The sequence below is a fragment of the Anas acuta genome, chromosome 14 (assembly GCF_963932015.1).
Source record: "Anas acuta chromosome 14, bAnaAcu1.1, whole genome shotgun sequence".
Taxonomy (NCBI): Eukaryota; Metazoa; Chordata; class Aves; order Anseriformes; family Anatidae; genus Anas; species Anas acuta.
The window spans coordinates 8664938-8678041 of NC_088992.1; the positions used below are offsets into that span (position 1 = coordinate 8664938).

Genomic DNA, 13104 nt, shown 5'->3' on the forward strand with positions numbered 1-13104 from the left:
ATTGTTTCCTTTTACAGCTTGCCTATTTAGTCAAGACAGTCATCCTTAGGTTTGTGTGTGCAGACACACACTTCAGCATTGTATAGGACACTTACTCCAAGTTGTAGAGACCTCCAAGTTTTGCAGGTTACCTGTTTCTCTAAAAGCCAGCTGGTGCATTTTTCGAGAGAATACCTAAGAGCCACAAAATACATTGAGCAAATTGTTTATCAACTAAATGACAATTTCCTTTATGAAAACACACGCAGCTCGCCTGGACAGAGTCTCTGCATCAGCACCGAGCTGCAGGCAGGAGAGAAGTCCCCACACCTTTTCCCCTGGGCTCTAGGAGGATGCTAATCAGTAAAATAGCCATAGTCGGGTGAAAAACTAGGCATTGTTAGAAAAAAAAAAAAAGATACCTTGGAAAGGGGGAGTAGTAAGGGAGCCATGGTGTTTAACACAATTGAAGCAATGGCCCAGAGACCATTCCCTTTGGAGGACTCCCACGGCGCTGACTGGCACACTGCGCCGTGTGCCCATGGACCGCCTGCTTCGTGCCAGGCATGCTTCCCATGGGTTGCTCTCCTGACCCACACAAGGTCCAGCACCATCAGCTTCCCTCTAATTTGGTCACTTTCATTCTCAACACAGCCCCCTTCCCCCAAATACGTGTATAAGGTGCTTTGAGCAGCCGGTTGTACTGCCCAAGCATTTTTATTTTAGACACAGCTTTCTTGGCTTTTCTATCTTATTTGCTAGAGATAATTTGAATTTTGAACCAAATGATTTCAAACTCCTTAACTTTACAGGTTTTTCCCCAAACTTGTAAAATGTTACAAGTTTGTTTTCAAGCCTTCAGGTAGTTTAAGCCCAAACTCTGGTCTATTTTAAGAAAAGGGTTAAGGTAACTTAGAAACTGAAAATAAAACGAATCAGTAAAGGTTACTTGGAATAAAGAGCTTTTCCCACGCTGGAAAACCTTCTGCATTTCAAGAACTGTCTGCCTGGGCATAAAATGAAGGAACAAGGAAAGAAACATTCTTCAGCTGCAGAATAACCAATAGCCGAGGGAGCTGGGAGCTCTGCCATCCAAACCAAGGCTCTCAGTGAAAATTTCTAGCCACAGACTCCTTTGCTCTTCTCACGGAGTCACCTCACCTTGTGTAAATACATTTCCCTGAGCCCAGAGCAATAGAGTCCATAAATCAGTGGCACTAGGATGCTCCGTGAGGTTGACTAGGCACACACTATCACACCATGCAATCCATGCTCCCATCTCCAACAAAAACCACCCAGCCATGAAATTCCCACCTGCTCCCATTATATCACCTAGCTGGAAGCATCTTCTGGAGTCTAAACATTCGTCAATCACACCACCATCAGGAGGAAGTCCACATGAAGACAATTTCAAGCCTCAGCCTACAGTTATACCCCCGAATTTGCATTTATTCATGCACAGCTGCAGACAGAAGAAAATCAAGTCAAAGCAAGCGGTGTCCAGGAGGGAGCTCTGCCCCAGATGCACCCCAGACACCAGGAGTCTTTGCCCAGGTGCTCTACAACATCATGGCAGAGGGAACGTTTCATTCCTTACCTCCCTGCTCCCCCATCACAGCTTTCCCCCTTTTTCTCCTGTTTTTTTTTTTTCAAGCTGCATGGTTTATTTCTTCTGCAAGATCCAGCTCAGCTCAAGTTTTGGCTGTTTTCACGTCATCCCTGCACTTCCCAGCCCGCAGGACGCAGCTCGCCTGGCTTATCAGTGTTTCTTTCCTACCTACCCTCATTCCTTGCAAGCTGATTTCTAAGTTATTCCTAGAGCTAGCCGTGCACCTGGTTTGGTCCAGAGCAGTTTCTGAGTTGGGGAAAGATTAAAAATAAAATTAAAAAAAAAAAAAAGAGAGAAAAGTGAAGTGAGCCCTCCTTAAACTCTGTAGCTCAGCTGATGTCACCAAGCAGTTGCCTCCACCCTGCAGTACTGCACACACTCCCCCTCAGCTTGCTCTCTGCAGCCAACTCTTCGTAACGGTGTTGGTATCTAACAAAGGTAAGTTTGAAGTGGTACCATCGGTTCCACAAGTACCATAGGTTCAATGACTACCTGAAGAAGTGAGGTCTCATCTGTGGTTCTCTCTGAATGTTTTCTTTGACCCGTGCCATCTCTCCATCACGTTATGCCTGGAAGTTAAACCAGGCGTCTTTCATGAGTATTCTTGGTTGCTTCACTGCCCACAGCTCAACCAAATCAAGCACCGTCCTTGCACCCTTGAATGCTCTTCCACTTGTCAGTGCTTCCCATTGCTACTCATGGCATTCACTCACAATTCCTCATGTTTTCAACAGCCTCCCTAGACTGTTAAAAGCCCACGTATCCACATGTTCCTCAGTTTAAAACTCCTTTGACCAGCTGCGCCAGGCTCAATCACTAAAGATTACATCCCAGATACTCCAGCTTAATTCATCTTTCAGGAGTCCTTTCTTTTCCAATGTACTCTTCAAGCTAGCAGCATCCTCTCCTTCCCCTCCTCTCCCTCTCACAAACAACACTTGTTACAGTAAAAAGAAAAAAAAATGCATCTGAGATGCTTTCATCTCATCATGCCCCTCTTACCAGGATGCAGAAACTCTGCAATTGCCTGAACTCCCACATCTCTGAGCGCCTTCTCCAGAGGATAATTGGTTTTGGTCCGCTCCAGTGGGAATCGTGCAGCATCATTTCTCCTAAAAGACAGCACACACCTTCCTAGCTCTTCAGGCTCCTTTCCAGTGCCACATCCGTGGCTCCGACCTGCGTTCCTGGCACAGTGCATTTGTTGAATGTACTGCAGGCCTGCTGCTTCTTAATGAGCACTCCCTAGGCACACTTACCTCTTACTGATGTTGGTGCGAATCCATAGTTCTTTCCTCTAGCTTTTGCATTACCAATTAGCAATGAATAATTTATTGGAGAAATTAAAAGGTTCATTGCCAGGAGATCAGTCAGGCTGAGAAACAGCTTCTCAGCGTAAGCAGTGAAGGCAAACTTTTTTTCTTGTTATTTTTAAACATCTCCTATACTCATGGAAGTGATGACATGACACACACTTTGGGACAGCAGCAGTGAGCTGGAGCTGATGATGCCTGTGCTTCCCTTCTGCCCTGCTGCTCTTGTGAGAATATTGTAAGCAAGAACAAGTTCCCCTCCTCCCTTCCTTGCATTTACCCGGAGGTATTTGTGTAGCAGCCCCAGCCTCCCCAGCCTTCATTTCACAAGGCTGACCAAGTCCAGCTCTTCTCACCTCCTCTTCCCAACGCTTGTGGTACCACTTGCTCCCTACCATGGAAGGGAGGTGACCTTACACAAAGGAAAAATTTCACATCACTGTCATCTTTCAGCACCCGGGGGACAGCAAAACAGGGTTACCAGAATATCCTTCAAGAACAAACTGTGAACTAAGGGAAAGTCTTTGTTTCACAGCACCAAGCAGCACCCCATAACAGTGCTGCCCCAAAATAACCACCTCCTGCCTCCACAGGCTTTTAATTAAGAATGTGGCTAGAAATGAAAACAGTATAAATTATATAAGTTAAAAGCTTGGGTACATACAGAACATCTTTTTGAGAGAGATTCGATTCCAGGGAAAAGCAGGTGTGGAGGAGCAATACCCAGACCACTGCAGCAGTGAAAAGAGTTCAAAGAGAATTTTCTCACAATTTTCCCTTGCCAACGCTCCCAGCTTTTACCAGCAGCTTTGCAATGGTCACTGAAGCACGTGGCAAACCTAAATTTCTAAAGATGCAGAGAAACAAGACTGAAATACAGAATAAAGCAACTGATACTCCACCCTGTTGGGTTTTGCACGAGGCTCAGTCACAGCAGGCAGCCTGCATGGCTTGCAGGAGCAAATGTGCCTTAGCATTCTTCTACTGTTTTCAGCTGCCCAAGATCTGGTGGCAAGGACAGGCTTTAGAGACCAGATGGTGCCGCTGCAACACACAGCAACGGAATGGAAATAGGGGGGAGAGAGAGAGGGAGTGCACTGGAAGGTCCACTGATCTCCAAGGGGAATTGAGTGCTATTATTGCATAAGAGCCTCTCAACACATTCTTAATTCTCGGAATTTCAGAACAAGAATCACATAACCAGGTGTAAAAATCTTCAAATGTAATTTATTAAGACATTCAGCTATGTCTGTCAGTCTACATCCAAAGTTACTACTAAAAATAAAATAGTATCACATTTCACATTAGGAATACCGACTTTGAAAAACACTTGAGTCAAGCCTATCGTATAAATAAGTGACTAATTTCTCTTCATATCAAAATTCACATAAAAAAATTGCCTGCCCCCCTACTCCCACCTATTTCCCCACCCTAGTCCCTAGTTCTACTTGAAGCCATGATGAATGTAAAAATTTAGGTATGGACATGTCCTTGTCAAAGAAAAAAGGTGCAAACCTATTAACAGCTTTAAAAGTGGCATTTGCGGAGTCTGATCATACACAATAATGTACTCATTCCCAAAGTGCAAATATCGCCAGAGTTTAATACTGTTTTAATTCAGCTGCAAGAATTAAACATTGCACAGCACAGTACTGCGAGGCTTCTCTCTGTGCCCTAAAACTCATCCCACTTTCCTCCTGCACATGGTGGCAGAGGCCAAAGTGTTCATTAGAGCTTTAGTTTACTTCATGCAGCCCAGACTGTGCCATTATTAGCAAAAGTTTCATATACATCAAAATATTGAAGACTCCGTCATAAAAGTCAAGAGTCACTATAGATTACATGAATTCAAATGCAATTGCCCCACCAAGAACACCCAAAGCATACACATAACGTATTAAGAGTGCTTCCATCTTCTAGTACAATCACTGATGTTATATCTTTGATTTTTTGCTTACGTGCCATAAAAAATTGTCAGAAACCAAAGCTGCACCTCGGTCAGTGACTGGCAAGTCACTGCATTTAACACCTCTCTGGTACCCTGGGACATGGCTGTATTCGATGCCCTCCTCCTGGCCAAAACAAAAGCCAGCGTTTTGTCTATCTGTCTACAACCTCTCACAGACCTCCCGTTCTTCTTATCCCTCCCCTACGTCTTGAAAACACTCTTCCATTTCAATCTATTTCCAGACATCCTTCCTATGCCCACAGTTCAGAGAGCTTCTGGAGTCATTTTTTTACTACATCTCACTGGAATTACCGCTACCAAGCAGCCCACGGAAATCAGCATGGGATATTACATTTTGACCAGCATTAATAGCTAAACTTCTTTCACAGATGCGGAAGGACAGGTTTTCTTCTGAGTCAAACTTGAATCTCTGAAATGTGTTTGTTCCCGCGTCGTCCTCTGACACCTTAGAGCTGGATGCTAACCCTCGGGTCTCGAGCGGGGCACCCCTCTGGGGCTGCCATTAGTTCTGCAGCACAGGCTGCTCCCTGGCTGGCCTCGCACGGGCTTGTGCCCCTGTCCATGCCCCGGGACCCCTCAGTCTCAGCAGAGGCCTCCAGGCTGTCCTGTCCATCAGCAACCTGTCCGCTGCTCTGGCTAGGGTTGTCGTCTGTGTTTGGCCCAGTGTCATGTTCAACACCGGGGGGCTCAGCTGCATCTCCAGGTCTGGTATTTTGCTCTGCACCAGGATTTGGCTGTTGAACTGGCTCCGGTCCCAGTCCTGGTAGCTGCGAAGGGCTCTTGAGTTGGCAGTGGCACAGAGGGCAGGTTTCTTGCACATACAGCCATTTCTTAAGACAGCCCGCATGAAAAAAATGGCTACATGGTGTGATTACAGCAGTTTTCATGTCCTGAAAGACACACAAAGAAGACAGAACATATTATTCACAGTCCCATTTCTCTCCTCTCCTCCTGTATCTGCCTTGCCTCACCTAATGGGAGCAGTAGCCACAGAGCTGATGGAAGCAGTCCACAGGCAAGTAGGAGGAATGTTTCTTCCTTCGTACTTACAAGCCTCCAAATTCAAGTACACACACACACACACACAAAGTACAGGCCAGGACTGGCTGTTTATACTACAGGGATTAGAAATTAGGCTAGAGCCTTGTTTACAAGATATTACTACACTTAAATAAAAAGGTTTTGTAGGATGAGTGTTGCAGGATTAGTCGGCTTAGGAAAATTGTGCAAGTCAAAAACAGCACGCTTGCAGGTATAACATGTACCAAACAAGAAATTAAACAACACTTTCTCTCCGATGAGACACCTGTATTACCTGTCTGGTGTTTTAAACACTGCCATTCATCGTGGCAACAGCAGTTTTACTCCTCAAAGAATTTGCATCAAGTTTGGAGTCAATCCAATTGTACCCTATTAATCCTAGGGTGGTTCTTTCTTTGTCATACATAACTACAATTTCTATCCAAGAGAAAGAGACTTTGAAGCTGGAGGTGTGATAAAGATATTACTTTCAGCATTAATTTCTAAGGTCCTTCTGCTGTCTTATGTTAGACAGACCCTTAACCTTTTGGTAATTAGGTTTCTGTTATAAAACTGACATTGTACATGAAGTGGAAGTAGCAGTGCCTGTGGAGACTGAGCTGCTTCTAAGGATGAATAAGAAATCAGCTACTGAGCACACATTGTCTTTCAGAATCATCCACTAATGAAGAAAGGGCACCCTTGCTATTGCTATTGATACCAGCTCAACCTGAACACAAAAAGTTTCAAAGAAAGTCAAGGGCAGTTTGGTGCACATAACTGGAGAGAAAAATGAAAGATTGAACATACCCAAATAGTTTTTATAAATAAAAAAAATCCCAATGCCAGCATTCTAAATCAATTTACATAAAGCAGAAAACCGGATAATTCAAGTACCTTATTAAGCACAAACATTACTCATTAAACATAAATCAAGTAACTTATTTTACTAGATGCAGATTGAGCTTGACAGACAGTCCGGAGCTATTTAAATTCAAGTCAATCTTTTGACATTTCTATTCCTACCTGGTAGCAGATGGCACAGATATCATTGTGTTGCTCCAGCTGCTCTTTTGTGGCAATGGGCAGCGATTTGATCTTATTCACTGCATCTCTGCGAAGAAGGAAACTTTTCCACCCCAGCTGGGCCCGCAACCACACGTTGTAATAGGAGTGAATGAAGATGATCACAGAACCCATCACAGTCCATTCGCCAAAGACAGTTTCTGAGACACCGTATGCCACCACACAGAGAGCGACAAGGAATTCCAGCAGCCGGTAAGTGCCATTTACGTAATAAATCACATCATCCATATTTTCTACTGGTTCTTTTCTGAACTCTTCCACCATAAACAAAACATAAATGAAGAGCGTCCCAAGCACCTGTAACACAAAACAAGGGCATTAGCTTAACATGCAGTTCTGAATTGGAGCTTAAGGTGTTCGGCATTGTCCATCAAGCTCTGTACACATCATGCTTCTAAATTAGACAGAGGCAGGCAAGCCCCAAAGCAGCAAAACTGTTGCTGAACCTCAAGACAAATAAAAATCACTTATCACAAAGCATTTGAGCTTTTTTTGAAAGTGCTTCCTCTTCCAAGTACTTTCCTGAGTTGAAAACATAGTTAAGTTGATTAAACAAAAGTGCTAAGTACTACGAGGGGAGGGGGTTAGAAATTAATTATAAAAAAAGTTATAACAAATACTCATAGTGCAAAACATTTCCTGTATTTACACTACAATGGTTTGAGCATCAAGTTACTTCCAAATAACCATAGCTAGACTTTTTTTTACTGTGATACTTAAGCCCTCAAAAGCCTCCTAGCCTTACAATTTGAAATAAACTTCCATTCACCTATGCTCTCAGCCCACCCTTAGGAGCTCCTTAGCCACAGATACAAGATAAAGAAAGAAATTTGACATCAGATCTTGTACTTCTGCCCTTCTGTCATCCTCGTTCTATTCTGATCATGCATTCCCCCCCTCTCGAGAAACAGATCACAGTTAAAGCAGGGATTCACAGTCACTACAGGGCTAATGTTCTTACCTGAAGAGAGGTTAGAATACTGCTGGAGATAATGATCAACAGCCAGAAATCCATGTGGAAAAATTGACAAATCATGTAGGCCATGTACGCGGGGAACACAAGTAAAAACAAACAGAGGCTGACTGCTCGGAAGTGCTTCCACAGACTCCTGCAAACAACACAACAGGTTTTTAGTTTTTAAGTCAGATGTGAGTGTCAGAATAAGCAGCGGTTCACTGCTGGACGTAAGCATGTTAGATCTTTGCTCGAGGCTTTAACTTCTTGAAAGGAGTTTCTCTTTTACTTGGGCACAAACTCATCCCCAGCACGCATGTCTAGAATATCCATACTCTGAAAAAGTTCCCTCACATCTGACCTTTGCTGTTTTCAACACAAAGATTATGGGCAAAAATCAGCTACAGTAATTGTTTTAATTAGACAAATTAAGTACCTAAGATGCTGGATTTCTCAAATGAAAGTCCATTAACCTGAAGAAAACTATTAAATAACGTATTTATTTGTTTATTCACTTTCCTATATAAATGGGGTTCTCCCAGATTAGAAGTTTATTACAATGATTCTACATCTTTTCACCAACATACATGAGGCAAAGGTATTTCCTTTCATTGCCAGACTTAGCCCTCCTGCCTTTAGAAGTATATTCCCCAATTTGGAGATCACAAGAAAAGAATCTAGTGGGACTTGAACATTTATCTCTGCCACTTCTTCCTCTGCTCCTCTATCACTTACTTCCTCCTAATCTCCCTCCCAACCTAAACACGCCATCAATCTCTTACACTCACCCCTGTGCAAAAGCTTTCAGAGCATCTCCAACAATTACTACACTACTCTTGTATGTTCTTCAGGTTGTATTTTAACTTCATTTCTCTCTGGCAATGAGGTACAGAGAAAGTGAAAGAACTGGGGGGAACAGTAGCAGAAACTGAGTAATTTAATACAATCTGAAGAAACATCAGAATGCTACTGTAAGGTCTGCAATTCTGTCTGTGGGCGAGGGAGAATGGGAGAGCTGAAGTGGAACTTATCCTGATTCTAGTTAATTTAGAACTGCCTGAAAAATTTGGCAGAAGAGAGTTAAAAATTGCTGTCCTCACAGGCTGCTTGTTTAAGCTGGGCAGATGGTCATATCCTGGCTCTACTCCTCTTCCCTCTGTTAGCATATTTAAAGTTAACATTGCTGCAGGACGCTGGGTACAAGTATCCTCTAAGCCAAACAACCTCTCTGCCTCCTTTTATTTTCCCACTTACAGGCTACAGAAAGGGAAAAAAACATAAGCAACTAACAACGATGCAAATGGGTTAATACAAGAAAACCAGATACCAATAAAGTTCTTTGAAACACAAATTAAACTTAACAACAATCCCACATGATCAAAACATCTGGTACACTAATGCAAAGCCTTCCACCTCTTATTTCTTGCCAGCAAACCATCATTTGAGGATCACAGTGTCACAAAAAATGGGTTTCCCAATATCTAAGGTCACCCCTAGACAGATCCCATCTTCAATAGCTGTCCAAGACCACTGCATGAGGGGGAATCCCACCCAACTGCAGAAGAGGTTAAGCAAAACCTGCAGATTCTGCAAATCCACACAACAGAGTGTGGTGGGAGCAAGCACAGGCACTGGAGTCCTGGATTTGCTTAACCGAGACCCACAGGTGGAGTAACCACACCACACAGTGCAGTACTCAGGAGTAGGCAGCCAGCAGCTGCAGATCAGCATGGCCTTGCACAGGCTGGATGGACACACTCCTGAGCAAGAGCAGGTGACTCGAGTCATCCTCATTTGGCAGCATACAACATGCTGAAAAGCACTGCTGTGTGCACTAGAGGGAGCAGGATGGCAAGAGGAAAAACTAGAGAATTGACTAGAGACCTGCAAAGATCAGATGCAATAGCTTTACAAGCTACTAAAATCCAAATCAGGCCGTTAATTACCAGTTCACCACTTCCTAAAACGGCATTGAATAACTTTCAGTTTAGGACACCAGTCTCTTACTTGTCTCTTGAGGCTCCCAATGCCAAGACAATGGGATCAGCAATTTCCAGCATAGACTGAAGGATGGATGCCACCACAATGAAAAGAATAATACTGAGCAGGAATGCCCGATGCACAACTTGGAGCTCAATCAAACCCGTTTGCACAGCTAGGATCAGGAGTGTGACTCCTTCAGTCATTCCCCTGCAGATCAACAAAGAGAAGAGTAAAAGAAATGCATTTTTCTGTGTGTCACTGTTAGTTCAAAAATATATCTAGGAATTGCCAGGAAATAAGCTGTTTCTTCCATAACCCTGCACTGCCACTGGTTTGACTTTTATTGATGTAACCATTCAAGCCTTAACCAGACAGGATTGTTTTCAGAAACACTGAACTGCTGGGGATTAGGAACTAGCAGATTCCAGAATCTTGCTCCTGAACCAGCAGCATGTAGGTTACACCCAGCCCAGCACACACCACTCCTTGACAGAGTTCCCCCTGCACTGCATTGGCCCAGAGGCTGTCTCAGAGGAGGAACTGCCAGCCTCAGTGCTGCCTACACAAGCCCAAAGCAGCACTGCTAGGTCTACAGCTGGGTACAGCCAGCCTAATTCCTAGATTACCATGAAGCCCCTCTCCACCTGTTACATTTCCCCATCACCACACTCCTGTCTGCCCTTTGGTCCTGGGGAAACATCCTCAGCTCACGTCCCCACCAACCCCCAAGCTTTAGGAAAATCAGCAGTTTGTTCATTTTCCAGTTTATTCTCTCTGTGCCTGTGTTGAATACAGGAGGAAACACTGAATTTCTCCAAACACAGCTGTCCGTTTCACTTCTTTTTGGTTAGGAAAAACCAGACTGCATTTCATGCTTCCAGACAGTGCATTTCAGCACCGCTACTCGAAGCGACCATAGTACAGACCACCTGGAACCACGCACTTCCCCAGAGGAAGCTTTTATGTAGGCTACTCTCAAGCAAGCCAGGTTTATACCCATTCTCACTTCCACATTTTGGAATCCAAAATGTAAAACATTCTTTTGCATGCGGTCTGACCTTTGGCCCTAAGGTAATGGCTGGAATAACTAAAAAACACACAAGATTCCAACCTCATATTAGAAAAGCTGAAACGAGCATTAGGAAAGAATCAGCTCATTTATTCCAGTTATTTCTCATAGTTACTTATAGGTGATCCATACAATGTTGTGTTATAAGACTCTAAGATTAGTCATGTTTCACACATGACTACAGGGTAAATGAGGAAATATGAATGTGAAGTGTTTATATTATCCAAGCAAGTGACAATTTTCCAGTGACTCATATTGATCGTCCTCAGTACCATCGTTAAACTCTGTAATTTTAAATCCCAAATAACAGCCCTGAACTTCTTACAAAAATTAACCATCTCCCAAGAAGTCTGTGACAAGCTGCTTTTTACCTCTTATCCTTCCAATGCACACATAGACTGGCAAAGAAAAAGCCTTTTAAAGATACCCAAGAGTTCATAAGGTTTTTATTTTATTTTTTTTTAAGGAATATATACAAGCAGTATCATTTCTGTATAAATACTTTTTGTCTGCTTTTTTTTTTTTTTTTGACCCTAGACACAGCAAGGCACTCACCTGTTCATTGCAGGGTCATTCATGAATGCTCGGTAACCCTGCAAGTAAAACTTGCAGAGAGTCAGAACTCCCAGAGCAACGAAGGAGACTGTGAAGACCAAGCCCAGCAACGAGTATGGAGTGCTACAGCATTCTGCAATACTGGGAGGAGAAAGAGGGAAAGAGGCAAAAAGAAAAGAACCATTAATCAAAAGCAATATGAGGAACTCTCCCCTTGTTCCATTAATGATGCAAGCTGGTTTTAAAGCACAATTACACTGGCTTAACCTCTACACCACCATGGAACCCTCCTCGTAGTGTTGTTATTGTTTCCTTTTTGTTTTAACACTTCTTTTCAAGCCAAATCTACAGTTCAACTCCACAGCTAGCAAAGCCTTCAGGCTGGAGCTATGGCCACGCAGTGTGGTCTTCCCCCTGATCCCTCCTGTCCTTCTCCGCTGCTGTGCCACACGGTGGCACTGTCCTGCCTGCATACAGTTTTCTCAGCCCAATTGCCAGCCAGAACACGCTTAGGTTATTTGCTGAAATTTCAGCCAGCTACCAGAACCACAGAGTTAAAGCAGCTGGATCCACTAAGGCACTTTCCACGCAGACCTGCAATAGTGAAAACAAATGTCAAACTGATAAACACTGCTAGAAGACTGGAATTTTTTTGGTAGTGTTCCCATCAAGTTGAGGTAGGCAACACCTGTCTTTCAAAAAGCTGAGTCAGAAGCAGCAAGACAATGAAGAATGCTCTCCCTCAGCTGGGTTTTTCCTTTCTTTTTCTACAGCTGTAAAGAATCAAAAAGATTGAGACTTCAGAGTACATTTGATGACGCTGAGAACAGCTGAGTTACTACAGCTCCCTTACCCTAGGACTGCTCTTGTGCTGATCCTGGCACCGTGTTATTTGGAGCAGCCTAAGCCTCGGATGCCTCGGGCACCTGAGGAACAAGGCTGCCCGCACAAGGGGAGGACTGCACAAGGTAACACGTGTGCCAACACTCGGTAAAGAACTAGCTGTCAGCCAGGGATTACACACCTGGAAATCCTCAGATACATAATCCAACCTAATACATTGGCACCTCCATTCATTAAAAAAAAAAAAATCTTAGCTTGTCTAACAGGACAGTAGTCTTTTGTGAGAGAAATGATAGTGGTCAAAAATGTGTCACGCTAATTAACCAACTAAGAGTGCACCAGGCTAGCAGTCTGAAAAGACAAGCGTTTTGAGGAAGCAAATCCTTCAAAAATAAACAAAGCACAACCAAGATACATTTACTTTGTCTCTTCTGATGACTACCTGAACAGGAAAACTCCTTTGAAAGCAATTCACAACTAAATTCTGAAGTGTTTATGTATATGTACTATTGGCAGTGTTTCCAGTAAACCTTCAAATTCAGCCTATTTACTAACCTGAGCAGGGCTGATAAAGCTTTCAAGTGTTCCTGCCAGTCAAGGTAGCAAAAAAATATATATATATTATTTAAATAAGCTACTTCTGTAGAATCTTTGAGGAACTCTAATTCAAAATAAGTTACCTTGGCCTTCCAACTGATGTCCAACCTTTCTTTCCTTATCAGT

General features: G+C 43.3%; 1 protein-coding gene across 2 annotated transcripts in view; it reads right to left on the reverse strand.

Moving 5' to 3' along the window:
• Positions 1-4108: 4108 nt before the first annotated feature.
• RNF145 (ring finger protein 145) overlaps positions 4109-13104 on the reverse strand; it is a 44507-nt gene continuing 35511 nt past the window's right edge. For both annotated transcript variants that reach the window (XM_068697986.1, XM_068697987.1), the window contains exons 7-11: positions 11539-11679; positions 9939-10121; positions 7938-8085; positions 6917-7273; positions 4109-5760 (exon numbers count right to left, since the gene is read on the reverse strand). In XM_068697986.1, coding sequence (XP_068554087.1) covers positions 5317-5760; positions 6917-7273; positions 7938-8085; positions 9939-10121; positions 11539-11679 — 1273 coding nt within the window. In that variant the 3' untranslated portion in view covers positions 4109-5316. The remainder of the gene's footprint in view (positions 5761-6916; positions 7274-7937; positions 8086-9938; positions 10122-11538; positions 11680-13104) is intronic.